Below are 13,087 nucleotides of genomic sequence, written 5' to 3' on the forward strand. Positions count from 1 at the left end.
CCTGAAACATGTTGTTTCGTCATGGAAGACAAGATCAAGATACATGATACAGTTGATGAATAAAATTCGAAACATGTATTTTCTTTTCGTCATTTATGACGAGATCAAGGTACATGATACAGTTGATGTATGAATCAAAACCACAACTTAACCAATAGATCCCCACATCTGATCAAAACACTAAAACTGAATTCCAATGGAGCAAAACAATTAGATAATGTTATCAGTATGTCTAGTTTTCTCATCAGGTTTTGATAGTGTCTTTGTGATAAAATGGCTTAGGATTCCTATAGGACAGAAAAGCAAGCACATTGAAACTAAATGTCGAGTCTTGATATCCTCCTCCAAACCATCCTGATAAACTTGCCTGTTCACAAAGATAGGATCGTATTAGTAAAAACCAGCTCGTCGTTTAAAGCTCAATCATACCTTAGAAGGGTCGACGAGAGAAACCTGGCTGCAAATAGGTCTACTACGAGCAGATGAATCCATGCCGATGCTAATGTCATTTCACTAGAAAACATTTTTGCTATACCTTGTAGCTAGATATCGCACACGAATTCAAAACCATGATTAACAAATTAGTTTGTGACTAAATCGATTGTTAAGGCTAATGATACTAACCTCCGGTAGCCAGTATTTAGTCGCAAACATCAATCATATGGTTTCAGGAGTCCAAGAACGGTACAAAAGATAGGCGTATAGAAGGCCTAGCACAAGGTATGGTATGCTACTTCTCATAGTCTTCTTAGTCTGCAATAACCATCCATGTTTGACATTATAGTCCCCGTCTCTTAATCGGGTTACTACTATGAATACTTCTAATAAAACGGGCTTTTACCGGCTATATCAAAGCTTAAGCTGATGGTTGTAGCCCTATATTATGTCATACACACTATCAAATTGTTATCTAGTGGTACCGTTTTTTGAAAGAAAAATGATAAATGGTAAATTGAAAAGAATTCAAAGAAGTTCAATGCTGTCAATTGAAAAAAGTTCGGAAAGTTTAGAGACGTTACAAGCTCGGCTTTTGGAGCAACGACCATAAGAGTGTAAAATGGGAGGACAACTGCAGTTCCTAATGTAAATGCACTGCTAGCGATTTGAGTATTCGCCAACCCTGGAAACACATCAAATGTCAAGTATGAAAGTCTGAATGTATGATGTAAAACGACCCTATACACCTCTTATATCAAGCAAACCCGAGATTTCATGATAAAGAGAAGGCTTACATGAGCAACATACTCCACAATTCTTTAGCGAAAGAATGGATTTGTCTGCTTTTGATCTAATATCAATTCTAAGGCCCCCGAGAAAACACCAACCATATTTTACCTCTGCTCTTAGCTTAGGCACTTGGTGTCCGAAAAGTTCAGTGCTTGAACCTTGAATAGACAGCACTAAACTTGGACTTGATCTCAGCTTATCATGATTTTTATGTACTTGAACGCGGCAATCTTTCTACATCGAACAACCTTAATCGTTAAAAGGTTGAACAAGATCAAAGAAAATAACACTATAAGATTTTACTATAGCTAAGTAGTAATTAAAGTGGTTCCTAGGAACTTGATAGTAGGACATCAGATATAGGGGCGGCTAAACACCCACCTCTACTATGATTCTGTACTATTCAATATTAATAGGGTTTTTAATTGAATGGCATGGGCTATATCCTAGACACACCCGAGCCTAGATTACCCTGGCTAGAGCGATGGTGATTGGTGAAACAAAGAAATGCATTTCGTAAATCTTCAAACTAAAAACAAATAACATATGAACAATAAATAGAACACCTAGACTGGCTAATCATCCTTATTCACTTAAATGTTGAAGGAGCAGTTCTATACAGCATAGGAATGAACAGGCTGATCTTACTAGAACCGAACTAAAAAGAGCTTATTAGAATTGAACTGAATTTATTGAAGTAAATGAACTTATTCGAACTGATAAGAACTAAACTAATCTAAATCGAACTAAGATACAACATTGTTTTACAGCACAGTATCAAGGAACCAACTCAACTAAAAGCTCAAGCTGATGGTTGAGGTCCAATAATATGTTACATACTCTAACACATCCCCTAACACGAGAGCCCTTAGGGCTTGGAGTGTGGGTGCTAACACAGACCCTCCTCATCCCTGGCACTAAATATTCCACGTTAAATAATGAGTGGTTGAAATTCGAACCCGTGACCTCTTGTCACACTGTCTTCTAATACCATTTTAAGGAACCATCTCAACCAAAATTTTAAGTTGATGTTTGAGGTCCATAATTGTAATACCCTAGATTTAGCTTGAAAAAGGATTGATAGACTACTCATACCAACAAGGTGCATCTTTTTTTCATAGGAGCCCATTTGCTAAGAACTCCACAGTTAAGCGTGCTTGGTGGGGAGCAATCTTAGGATGGGTGACCTCCTGGGAAGTGTTCCCGGGTGCGCACGAGTGAGGCCAAAGTGCGCTGGAAAGACTTGTGTTGGTTTGTGGGGCCAGTCTACAGTCTCCATGAGTAGTCACCAGCGGTCCGAGGGGCCGGGGTGTTACAATAATATCTTATATACTCTGACACACAGAAATTACACTAGTTCAAATGTTAATTAAATATCTATTGCCACTATAATCAAGCATTACAAACAAGTGGATACAATATTGAACTACTAAACTAACAGTGGATAAGAGGGAATGTTCAGCTTTTTCAACAACAGAAATGAGCATAAATTCATCAGAAACCATTCAACAGCACATATTCAAGCAATCAAATTGGAAAATTCCTAGGCTAAATCCGGCAAAATCATCTATCTCACCTACCCAAAAAGGATGAATCTAGTCCGGGTCTACCTAGGTCATGACCCATGACCAAGTCATTTTATTCAACAAAGGTGTGGAGAGATGAGTGTTTTGGCTCGTATCTTAGATTCAACTTACACGTAAAAACCCAAAATTTCAATACCAAAAGGATTTAAAAAACCCAAATCCTAATTCCAATAACAGAACATTTGCATCCAAAATTTACACAAAAAAAAAATAATAACTGGAATAAAAATGAATAAATAAATAAATAAATAACTGAAATAATTAAGAAATCAAAGAAAGTGGTACCTTGGGAGAGATCTAAGGATAAGCAAAGTAAGTAAGATAAGGCCATACCAGAAGAAGCAAAAGGAAAAACCACAACTTTCAATAGAAAGTAGAAACTAAAAACACCACTAATTCCAAAAGACAATGAGAATGTATAGTGAATAGTTCAAGGCAACAAAATAGACAAATGCCCACTTACTCATTGATGATTATAGATAACTTTAATGTTGGTTTGACATCACCCATGAAAGGAAATAATGGAAGCTAGAAACCCCATTGATGAAAGAGCAAAAAGGAGAAAACTTTGTTTTTTAAGGCATAAATATTGTATCATATCCATGTGCTTTTTTGTTGTTTTCTTTCCATATTTTTTGGCACTTTTGCCTTACTTTTGAGTCAATTTTTCAGTTTTTGAATTTCATGATTTACTCAACAATCAATGAAATTAAGAGTCATGAGTAGAATTTCAACACTAAAGAGAGTTTAAGTGGCTTCAAGTTTGGAGGTGCTCATCTTGGCTTGCAAATTTATATATTTTCATGTTTGAAGTACTTTTTTTAAAGAATTTGAAGTAGCTTATTTTAGTCTCTAAAATTTTAATTTTCAAATTTATGAATGAGTTGTGGATCTTCAATATTTAATGCTACATAGTATGTATTTAACTTATTTTGGAATCAAACTAGCAGTTTCGATTGAGTTGTTTTCTTAATACAGTACCGACTATCAAGTACTAACGACCTATTTATCATAGTAAATGATGGTAATGATAATAATTTGAATTGTAAATGTTCATGAAATATGATTCCCATAATTAAAAAATTTTAATGATTTTTTTATTCGAAATTTTCCATTAACATCTACTAATACAGTTCAAATGGTAATGAATTTTGTGACGAAAATAAGATGATTGGAGTTAAACAACTATAACCATTAAACTTGTCATTAATGATTTTCATTTCAAAATTACACTAATTTTTCATAATTATTTCCACCATTTAATAACGACAAGCAAATGGGACATAAGTGCAATAAAAAGGTAAGTGATATGGTGTTGGTAGGATCATAAACATTGTAGTAATTTATATATGGGAGGTTCAAGGTTTAAATCTCGTTAGAATTACCTCTTCGTTGCTTTAATCTTTAGCAAAAGAAAAAACATTAAAATAAAAATTGATATCAAGTGCAGTGTTTAAGGGGAAAAACACTATCTAGAGCAACGTTTTTGGCTCTGCTACAAGCCCAACTTGGCCTGTCAATTTGGGTCAAAATCGTCGTATCAGAAAACGATTTAAATCTAAGTGAATCGTTGTCTCAGCAAACGATGACATCTTCCAATACATAGGGAGGGGATCTGGAGAAGGAGAATGTAGAAATACGTGATATATTCAATTATATTTACTTCATGTATATTGTATATTACCTACATAAATGTTTTAAGGTTCAAAAAATAACAATATTTCTACCATCTAAATACGTTTAAAGCTCAAAATTTATGTATAGAACAAAACAGGAACTACAAACACCTAGTATGAGATCAGCTCTGAGCAGCATTTTCAGTACTATGTTCATCTAACCAAGATATGATATCACCAAAAACTCTTTCAATTACATCGTCTGGCTCGCCTTCGAGAATGGCGTGATAAGAATCCTTGCACAGAAGCAGTTTTTTGTCCTTGCTGCTCGCCTTTTCATATAAAGCCTTGCTTACCGAGGGATTGGTCACTATATCAGCCTCTCCATGTAGGATCAAAAACGGCATTGAGACCTTTTCATACACAACCAAGAATGAAAGTATGAGTAATTTAGTAGTGAATTTATGTGCCCTGAACTTAAACAGAAGATGCAAATTGTTTACTCCTAAATCGTAGAATGACAAGAAAACATAATATTGGCCTGAATGAAAATGATCGGAGAAGAAGAATCTATTTAGACAACCATTGGAAATGATCTTTTGAATCACGTAGCTGACCCCAATTTTTGGGATTAAGGATTTGGCATTGTTTCGATGGGGCAAAGATTTATACTTCTTTGGTTTCAGATTATAACTGACTAAAGTAAAAAAAACTCATTAAATTAGGTGCATTTCATATTTATGTGAAGTTGCACATAACGTCTACTACCAAGGTTAATTAGATAACTTTTTTGTTAGTTTTATTATTCAAAAGGGTAAGGTTACGTACATCCGACCCTTCCAAACCCCACCATAGGTGGAAGCCACTTAAGGCGTTGGGGTAATGGAATGTGAAGGCTTTGGCAATGTTTTTGTGGTAATTGATAAGTTAATACCACCGTTTTGCGTTCAGATAGAAGCAGCTGATTAGAGCCGAAACTGTACAAAACGCCCGAGTTTAGCATCCTTTTTGGCCCAATCCAATAGAACAAATCCCCCGTGCAGAAAGCATTGTTATTCAAACATTTCACTTAACCTGAAGTACCCGTGTGCCCTTGACACTCTGACATGGGTACCACACTTTCAATTTTGTGTGGTCGAGAAAAAATAGGCGTTAGCAAAATATTCAAATGGAAATTTTCTCCTTACTAGAGTGCGCCTTTTATCGACACAACACAAGCACACATATGGATAAATCAAATAGTTGTCCTAAAAGAAATCCTGCACAAGCTATTAAATTTCAGAAAACAAAAAGGCCAGGCAAAACCGAACAAGCAATTCATGCCAAAAACCTTAACTCGTAAGTTTGTCATATCATAGTTGTCATCACGAAAAAAAAAATTTATGGCGGAGCGTACTTGTTATACGAAAATATCGGCATAACGGGATAACAGAAATTACATACTTCCTCCAGCCGACTAGCGATTTCATCTGTTGTGCGAAGCATCTCAACAGCTGTCTTCAGTCGCGGTTTGTCTTTGTAAGCAATGACATTATAGTTTGCCTGAGTTCAAGAATTAAACCAAAAACACGTCAACGAATTTGTGAAGAAGCACGGGAAGGGGGAGAGAAGGGAACCCTGCAAGACAAAACATGTACGAGTGCGACATTTCAACTTGAAAATCGAGAAGCAAAAATGTTGCTCTCTTGTCTTTGAATAATAGACCACTTTCCAAATTTAGTATCTTTTCATTTTGAGTTTAAGCAAGAATCATAAAGTATAACCCATTTAGGTACGGTAAAGATGTCAACATTAAAATAGTCGAGGTCCTGAGGACAATGGTAGTTAAACCCAAAATGCTCTTGATTAGAGTGATGGCCTACAACTTCAAAACAAAAGGAGTGGCATTTTCTTGAATAGAATTGAAATGGACATATTCAGTATTCTAAGACGTTTTGTATTACAAGTTTATATTCATTAGACAACAAGCATGGTATTGTCCATTCTCGATAGAGCCAAAACAAATTGTACTTTTCTTTTTACGGAATATAGAAACATGGCTCTTAAATCATTTACGTTTATTATTTATGTGAAGTTACTGATGATATTTGCAATCAAAAATCAGGGGTAAAAAATTATATCCGACAACTTCAACCCCGACTATGAGATAGCCACTCGGCATTGAAGAAATGACATGTTATGAGTATGGTAATGAATTCAAAATGGAAGGGAAAAGCTAAAGATAAAGGAGCTAACCAGCTCTTTCTTCTCACGGAACGCAATATCAGCTAAATCTTTTTGTGGAACCATTTTCCATTTGGGAAAGACCTTGGCTAATGAAATTAGAATTTGGGTCAATATAAAAGGAGGATACATATCATCTGCAATCTACAAAAAAGAAAGAACAAAAATCATCAATCATACATGTCGGAACGCTAAATAAATGCTGATTCTTAAGGAAATTTCAGGAAAGGTGAGTACTTTGCACATGGGTGCCACAAGAACAGCACCGTTCCACGCCTTCGGCTGCTTTAGGTGAATCTTAAGAGCCACAGCCCCGCCCATTGACTGTCCAAACAGAAAGAAGGGGCGGTTGCGAAACTCTGGTTTTTCTGATACAGAAAACTATGCGGTCAGTAGCGTATCACCCAAAAATTCAGAAATTGACGATTTAGACATTTCATTGTCCATCCGTTTAAAACAGAAAAGGCGAGATCCTCAAATCAATAAGAAATGTATTCATAACTACGATCAGTATATATGCTTCTGTATTGACTTATGATAAGGCATCTTTAAGGAGAAATAAATATAAACTTACAAACATGAATTCAAACATGTTGCATAAGAATATGATCCTCTTAACAGGACAATTATGCACAAAATAAAGATTTTATACAATGTTTTCACTTTTCTCCACCAAATGATAATCAATAGATGGAAGTAAAGAAAGAAGAATCAACCAAACTTTTATGCAATATTACTTTAAAAATAATTTGCGAATTACAGTATTAAAGTTTAGCACTTTTGCGAATTACAGCCTTAATGTTTATGTTTTGAGAATACCACCAAAGTATCAAAGTCAACAGCATTCAGACCAAATCACAGAATTCCAACCATTTTGGTGGTTGGAATTTTAGGTTAAGTAGTCGGAATTTTGTGATTTGGCCTGAAAGTTGTAGACTTTGATACTTTGGTGGCTGTAATTCGCAAAAGTCTAAAACTTCAAGGTTGTAATTCGCAGATTATTCTTACTTTAAAACACTAGTGACAATGACAATGAAGATGAGAATGTTATCAATTTTTCTCCACTAAAATGACAATCAATGAATGAAAGACATGTCAAAAGGCTGAAAAAAGAAAGAATCAACAAAAAAGTTAGCAAAGTGACATAATTATTCTAAGCTAGCCCTTGAACTCATTTGAGAGGCCAGTGTGATACTACATGTCAAAATCATCCCATATTGTTGATAGCACTTTGTGTAGCTACCATTTCTTGCTCGTCAACTTCAACTTTTACGATACCAAAAGGTGAGAACAAATATGAGATGCAACATTTGCGCAAAACACTAAAATTTATCTAAAGATCAAACAAAAGATCGAGGCAATATATTGAGACTTGGAGATTGAATAGTCAAAGTGCAATATGTTTCATAATTACCTTTGATTTTGGAGTAGTGCTCAATCACATCATCCACGAGCTGATCAAAATTTTTAATATAGCCATGAAGACCATCAGAAAGGCCAAAACCGGGATAATCCATTGCACAAACTCCATATCCAGCTAGTGCTAACTTTCTAGCGATTCCTGCAAGCTAACAATTTAGAAAGATTGAGCATTTATCGTCAAGATAACTTCTCTTTTTAACATGAAGCGAAGATGTGATAATAGTCGAAAAAACCCATAGGAAACAAGGTACTTGCCTTCAAAGAAAAATGTGCAAGTGTCTCCATAACCATGACAAAAGCAAATCAATGCTTTTGGAGGAGATGACTCTGGAAGCCAAGATTTGTAGAAAATTTGCAAACCTCGTGAGTTCTTTTCATAACCCTGTTTCAAAAAACAGCCAAGTATCTTCACTTGTGTATAACATTGCTCGTAGAGTTGTAAATTAAAAAGAATATTCAACCAAGTGAGGGGATGCCACTTTTGAAACTCGAATTTAGAAGTACTTGCCACTAGCTTGAACTAATATAAACAGAAATCCAAGACCTTTTTCACAATCACACTTGCGTTGTCAAAAGTCAAGTTACATGTAGCCACATATGCTAATCATGTACTATTGGAAACCATGAATAGCATAAGAGTTATGTAGAAAGACTATGAATAAGAGCATCATAAAGTGGAACATATGATAGTAGCTTCCATAGCGTTAAAGAAAAATGTTTGATAAATCTTCACTTAAATTGGATTCAAATCAACAATGAGCTTCATTTGTGTTTTAATTTTCAATTGTTGGAAGTTGAGAAGAGAATCTTTGCAATCATGGGAAGAAACAGAAAGAAGCTAAACAAACAATCATTACCTCATCGATCTTCAAACCCTGAGTTGGAGCCTGAAGCACATCCAAAAAAAAAAAAAGAAAAATGTAATTAGCTAAGAGTTCTGTAAATCAACAGGCAAAAGAATAAACCTTCAATGTGGTAACGGAAAGTAATCAGGTTTAGAAACTAATAAACCAACAGTATTCAACATCATGAAAGGCCACTGTGATTGATAACGCAAATAGTTCGGGTACAAGTAGAACAAATACAATCGCCAAATACGCACTTCATCAAACGGGAAATCGTATTCCTAGCCACCTAGTATATTGACTACCGAGTTACAGTCGCAAATAACACAATAAATTAGATCACACACAAGGATGCAGCTAAAAACTTGACACTAACAAGATTTCATATGTAATTATCTAATGAGCTATAGTGATTTATGTTTGACTCCTAAAATGAATTAACCCAAAAAAATCCAATGTACCATTTCCATGAATCAAATGCAAAATGAGATTGTATTAACTTTAAGCAGCCTCGGAATGTGGGCTTGACTACCATTTTTACAATTGATAATCCAAATGCCTAAAAACAATCAAGCCAATGGTTGTCTTTTGTTTTGTTTTAATACAAATGTGTCCATTGGGGTTGTCAGGTTGATTTCGGGTAAGGTGTTTCGGGTCGGTATCGGGTCTTATGTCCACATTGATTTTTACATAACTATTTTTTTGTCGGTTATAAAGTCGGGTGAATATCGGGTCATCAAATCTATTTTGAACACCTCTAACTACAACAGTCAATGATTCCGGCAGAAATCAACCAAGTAAACAAACTACTTTCACTAATTTAGACCTTGAGCTACATAAGTGATGAGGTAAACCAACTACTTGTGGTCCAAAAAACAATCACCTAACAACTCACAGGCCACACAGCTATAAATGCCACAAACTCCAAAGTCCAACCTTTTTCACCAAGTTGTTGTATATATTTACTCCACATTAATGTGTGTGTTTATGATACCATTACCCATACCTTCAACAACAACAACCTAAAAACATTCACCTACATTTGAAACTAGTCTAGCATAGTGAAATGGTAGCTAGTCCAAGTACTTACTCATTTAGCTATTATTATTCAATTTTTCCATAGAAATCACAATCCCATCAATTTTTATGCTCAATAAATATCATGTTTCCTCCTTAAAAAACACTCATTGTTTCTCAACTTCCCACTCTCATACTTAATTAGATAAATGATACTCCCACCGTCCGGCTCATTTTGTATCAATTGTCAATTTGGTTCGTCTCATTCATTTTGCATCATTTCTATTTTTGGACAATGGCCCAACACTTTCTTTTAATCTCATTCATACATTTTAACTCTCTTTTAACTTAATCCACGCAATTCATTATCTCTATTCATTTATTACCAATATCCACTTTTTTTCTTAAAAACACCCGTTTTCTCTTTGCTTCAAATCTGCTCGGACAGAGGGAGTATTCTATGTGTACCTTTAATTTTGCTTATACTTCACATTGACTATTTTAGATATGACTCTACCTCCAATACCCCATCTCTCTTGTAATAAACCTATATTTACTTCATTAACAACTACTTTTCCTGTTTTGTATACACCATTGGCAAACTACATTCTTATCACAATATCCTAATTCCTAATCAACCATAAAAGTTAAACTTCAAAATTACACTTAACAAACATAATCCTTAATTCTTTTTCATGATTCTCCTAATTAGCAATCAAAATTGAACTTCAAAAACAAAAACCCATGAAGTACTCTACTAAAGATTCCATCTTTCACTACAATATAATATAAAAAACTTCAATTAATCCACTAAAAACAAAGAAAATCAAACAACCCATGTAATCAATTCACTCCAAATCAAATACCCACCAAAAAAAAAAAGTAAAACAGAAAAGGGTAATGAGTAATGACCTTAAACAAGCAATGATCTATTGAAAGCTGAATCTTCTTAAAAGCTTCACGGGCATGGCGACGATTAGGAGCTTCATCCATATTAGCATCAATAATTTTCTTAAGATCATCTGAAATCCCATTAATTTCAGAAGAAGGTGGAGAAAAAGACATTGATTTAGGTTCTCTTTTTTGTTTCTTCTTCTTCTCTACTTTATGATTGCTTCTTCCAGAACCAATGCAAAGGACGCAATTAAACCCTCTTCTTTGATTTCTGGCTAATCAACAAAAACCCAAATTTTATAAGTGAATAATATTGAAATGGAAAAAAAAAAAAAAAAAGATTGGATTTTTTTCTGATGTATGAACGGGTAATAAAAAAAGTAAAATGAAGATTAGAAAGTTAAATATACCATTATCATCATGTAGAGGATACGATTTTGCAAAATTCAACGCCATTTTGGGAAAAATAATTATAAAAGTACTAATTTGTCTTATAATTAAATACGGATATGGAATGAATAATACTTTTGAATAAAATGACTTGAATGAGATCAAACGGTTGAAAATGGGGATACCAATGGTCAGAAATAGACGAAGGGTAAGAGTAAGACGCTTTTGCGTTGATTACGTTGCTTTTGTTAGATGGACGATATTATTCATTGCAAGTATTCGACGTGTCACTATGAAATTTAGTAGAAAATAAAATTGCGTTAAAAAATAAGGTAAAAATAAGTGAGATTAAGTAGAAAATAAAATTGTAGACTTTGTAATGATCACGTTGCTTTTGGTTGATACGATGATAATATTTATTGCAAGTACTCCACGTGTTTAAGTGAAATTTATTGGAAATCCAAAATTGAGTTGAAAACTAAGACAAACATGAGAGAAATTTTAGTAGAAAACGAAATTGGGTTGAAAAATAAGTCTATGATGATCACATTGCTTTCGTTTGATAAAAGTGGTAGAAAATGAGCAAGACCGAGGGAGTATCATGAAATGAGTCAACTCATGGGTCGTAATACTATTGTCGCAGAAATTCTTAATCAATCATCGTGATTTGTAAATCACCGCAAAAAAAAATAAATATTAATAAAGTAAACAAAACAAAAAAAATTAATTAAAATCCTAAAAGCCTCACCCTATTACATTTTTCCACATAAAGGTAATTTGCAAATATTACAAATTATTGTTATTTATTTAGACTATCTTCTATTATCGTACCTACTTACACCTCTTGTATTAATATTTTGTAAAATTAACACATTATTTAATGAGACATTTAATTAAAACTAAATAGCTAGAACTATGAAATATACAAAATGATAGACTAACGATGATAATTGGTACACCCTTTATTTGTAGAATTCTATGTCTTAGCTTGAATAAATAGTGCCTAAATATAATGTTCCACTTTTTTATTGAGTGGTTTAATTTGCCTAAGAATTGAAGGCTTCCCTTTCACATTTGAGAGTTGAGACAAGAATTTCTTTCTTTGTTTCTAACCACATAATATGTGAATGATTAATTGATCCCTTTCTTCTTACTTAAATGGATTCTTTAGCTTACACCTAAATAAAAAAAATCTATCTGAGGTCTTTATAATTATAAACGGTAAGTCCTTGTATGAGACCGTCTTACTGTGAGACGAGTCCATACAAGCAGCTTATTAGTAAAAAACATTAAAAAAATAAGGAAAAAAAGTGTTAAAAATACCTAATAAATTTTTTTTTTTCTAAAACATACCTAATAAAAAATTTTCTTTTCAAAAGAGTACCAAGTAATGGCCGGAGTTAAGTTTTTCGTTATCTTTTTTGTCCATCTTTAAAAAGTACCTAATAAATTTTTTTTCAAAAGAGTACCTAATAAAATTTTTCTTTTCAATAGAGTACCAAGAACACAACATAATTATCCAATACAAACACAACATCATATATAACTCTTAGAACATCGTCTATAAAAAAGTTCACACATCATCCAATACAAACACAAAATAAGAGTATCATCCAACATAAACCTAGAGGTTCACACAACTAAAGTTTCATAATTATCCAATACAAACACAAAATATGACAAATGTTTCAAACACAAAGAAAATTGAATTTTGCCCTTTATGTGCATGAAGCATACTATGAGAGTACTTATGCAAAAACCTATGCTCTAACATTTCATGTAATGTCTGGTCACAGGCATTGACCAACTTCTCAATTGGATAAGCCTCTTCCTCCACCTTTTAGAAATATGCTAGGAAGATCCACAA

General features: G+C 33.8%; 1 protein-coding gene and 1 pseudogene across 2 annotated transcripts; both read right to left on the reverse strand.

Moving 5' to 3' along the window:
• Window positions 1-56: 56 nt before the first annotated feature.
• Window positions 57-3,566, reverse strand: LOC130802287 (protein ABA DEFICIENT 4, chloroplastic-like; annotated as a pseudogene).
• On the reverse strand, window positions 3,561-11,470 carry LOC130802286 (caffeoylshikimate esterase). Of its 2 annotated transcripts, none has more exons than XM_057666234.1 (9): window positions 11,241-11,470; window positions 10,849-11,105; window positions 8,932-8,961; window positions 8,330-8,456; window positions 8,067-8,213; window positions 6,890-7,020; window positions 6,665-6,796; window positions 5,873-5,971; window positions 3,561-4,842 (listed from the first exon to the last, which is right to left on the reverse strand). In XM_057666234.1, the coding sequence occupies exons 1-9, from the start codon at window positions 11,284-11,286 to the stop codon at window positions 4,612-4,614; spliced, it is 1,200 nt and encodes a 399-aa protein (XP_057522217.1). In that variant the 5' UTR covers window positions 11,287-11,470; the 3' UTR covers window positions 3,561-4,611. The 2 variants fall into 2 exon arrangements, with proteins under 2 accessions (XP_057522217.1, XP_057522218.1); XM_057666235.1 differs by having other exon boundaries at window positions 4,298-4,842; window positions 10,849-11,101; window positions 11,241-11,412.
• Window positions 11,471-13,087: the final 1,617 nt, after the last annotated feature.

Source organism: Amaranthus tricolor, chromosome 16, assembly GCF_026212465.1.
Source record: "Amaranthus tricolor cultivar Red isolate AtriRed21 chromosome 16, ASM2621246v1, whole genome shotgun sequence".
Classification (NCBI taxonomy): Eukaryota; Viridiplantae; Streptophyta; class Magnoliopsida; order Caryophyllales; family Amaranthaceae; genus Amaranthus; species Amaranthus tricolor.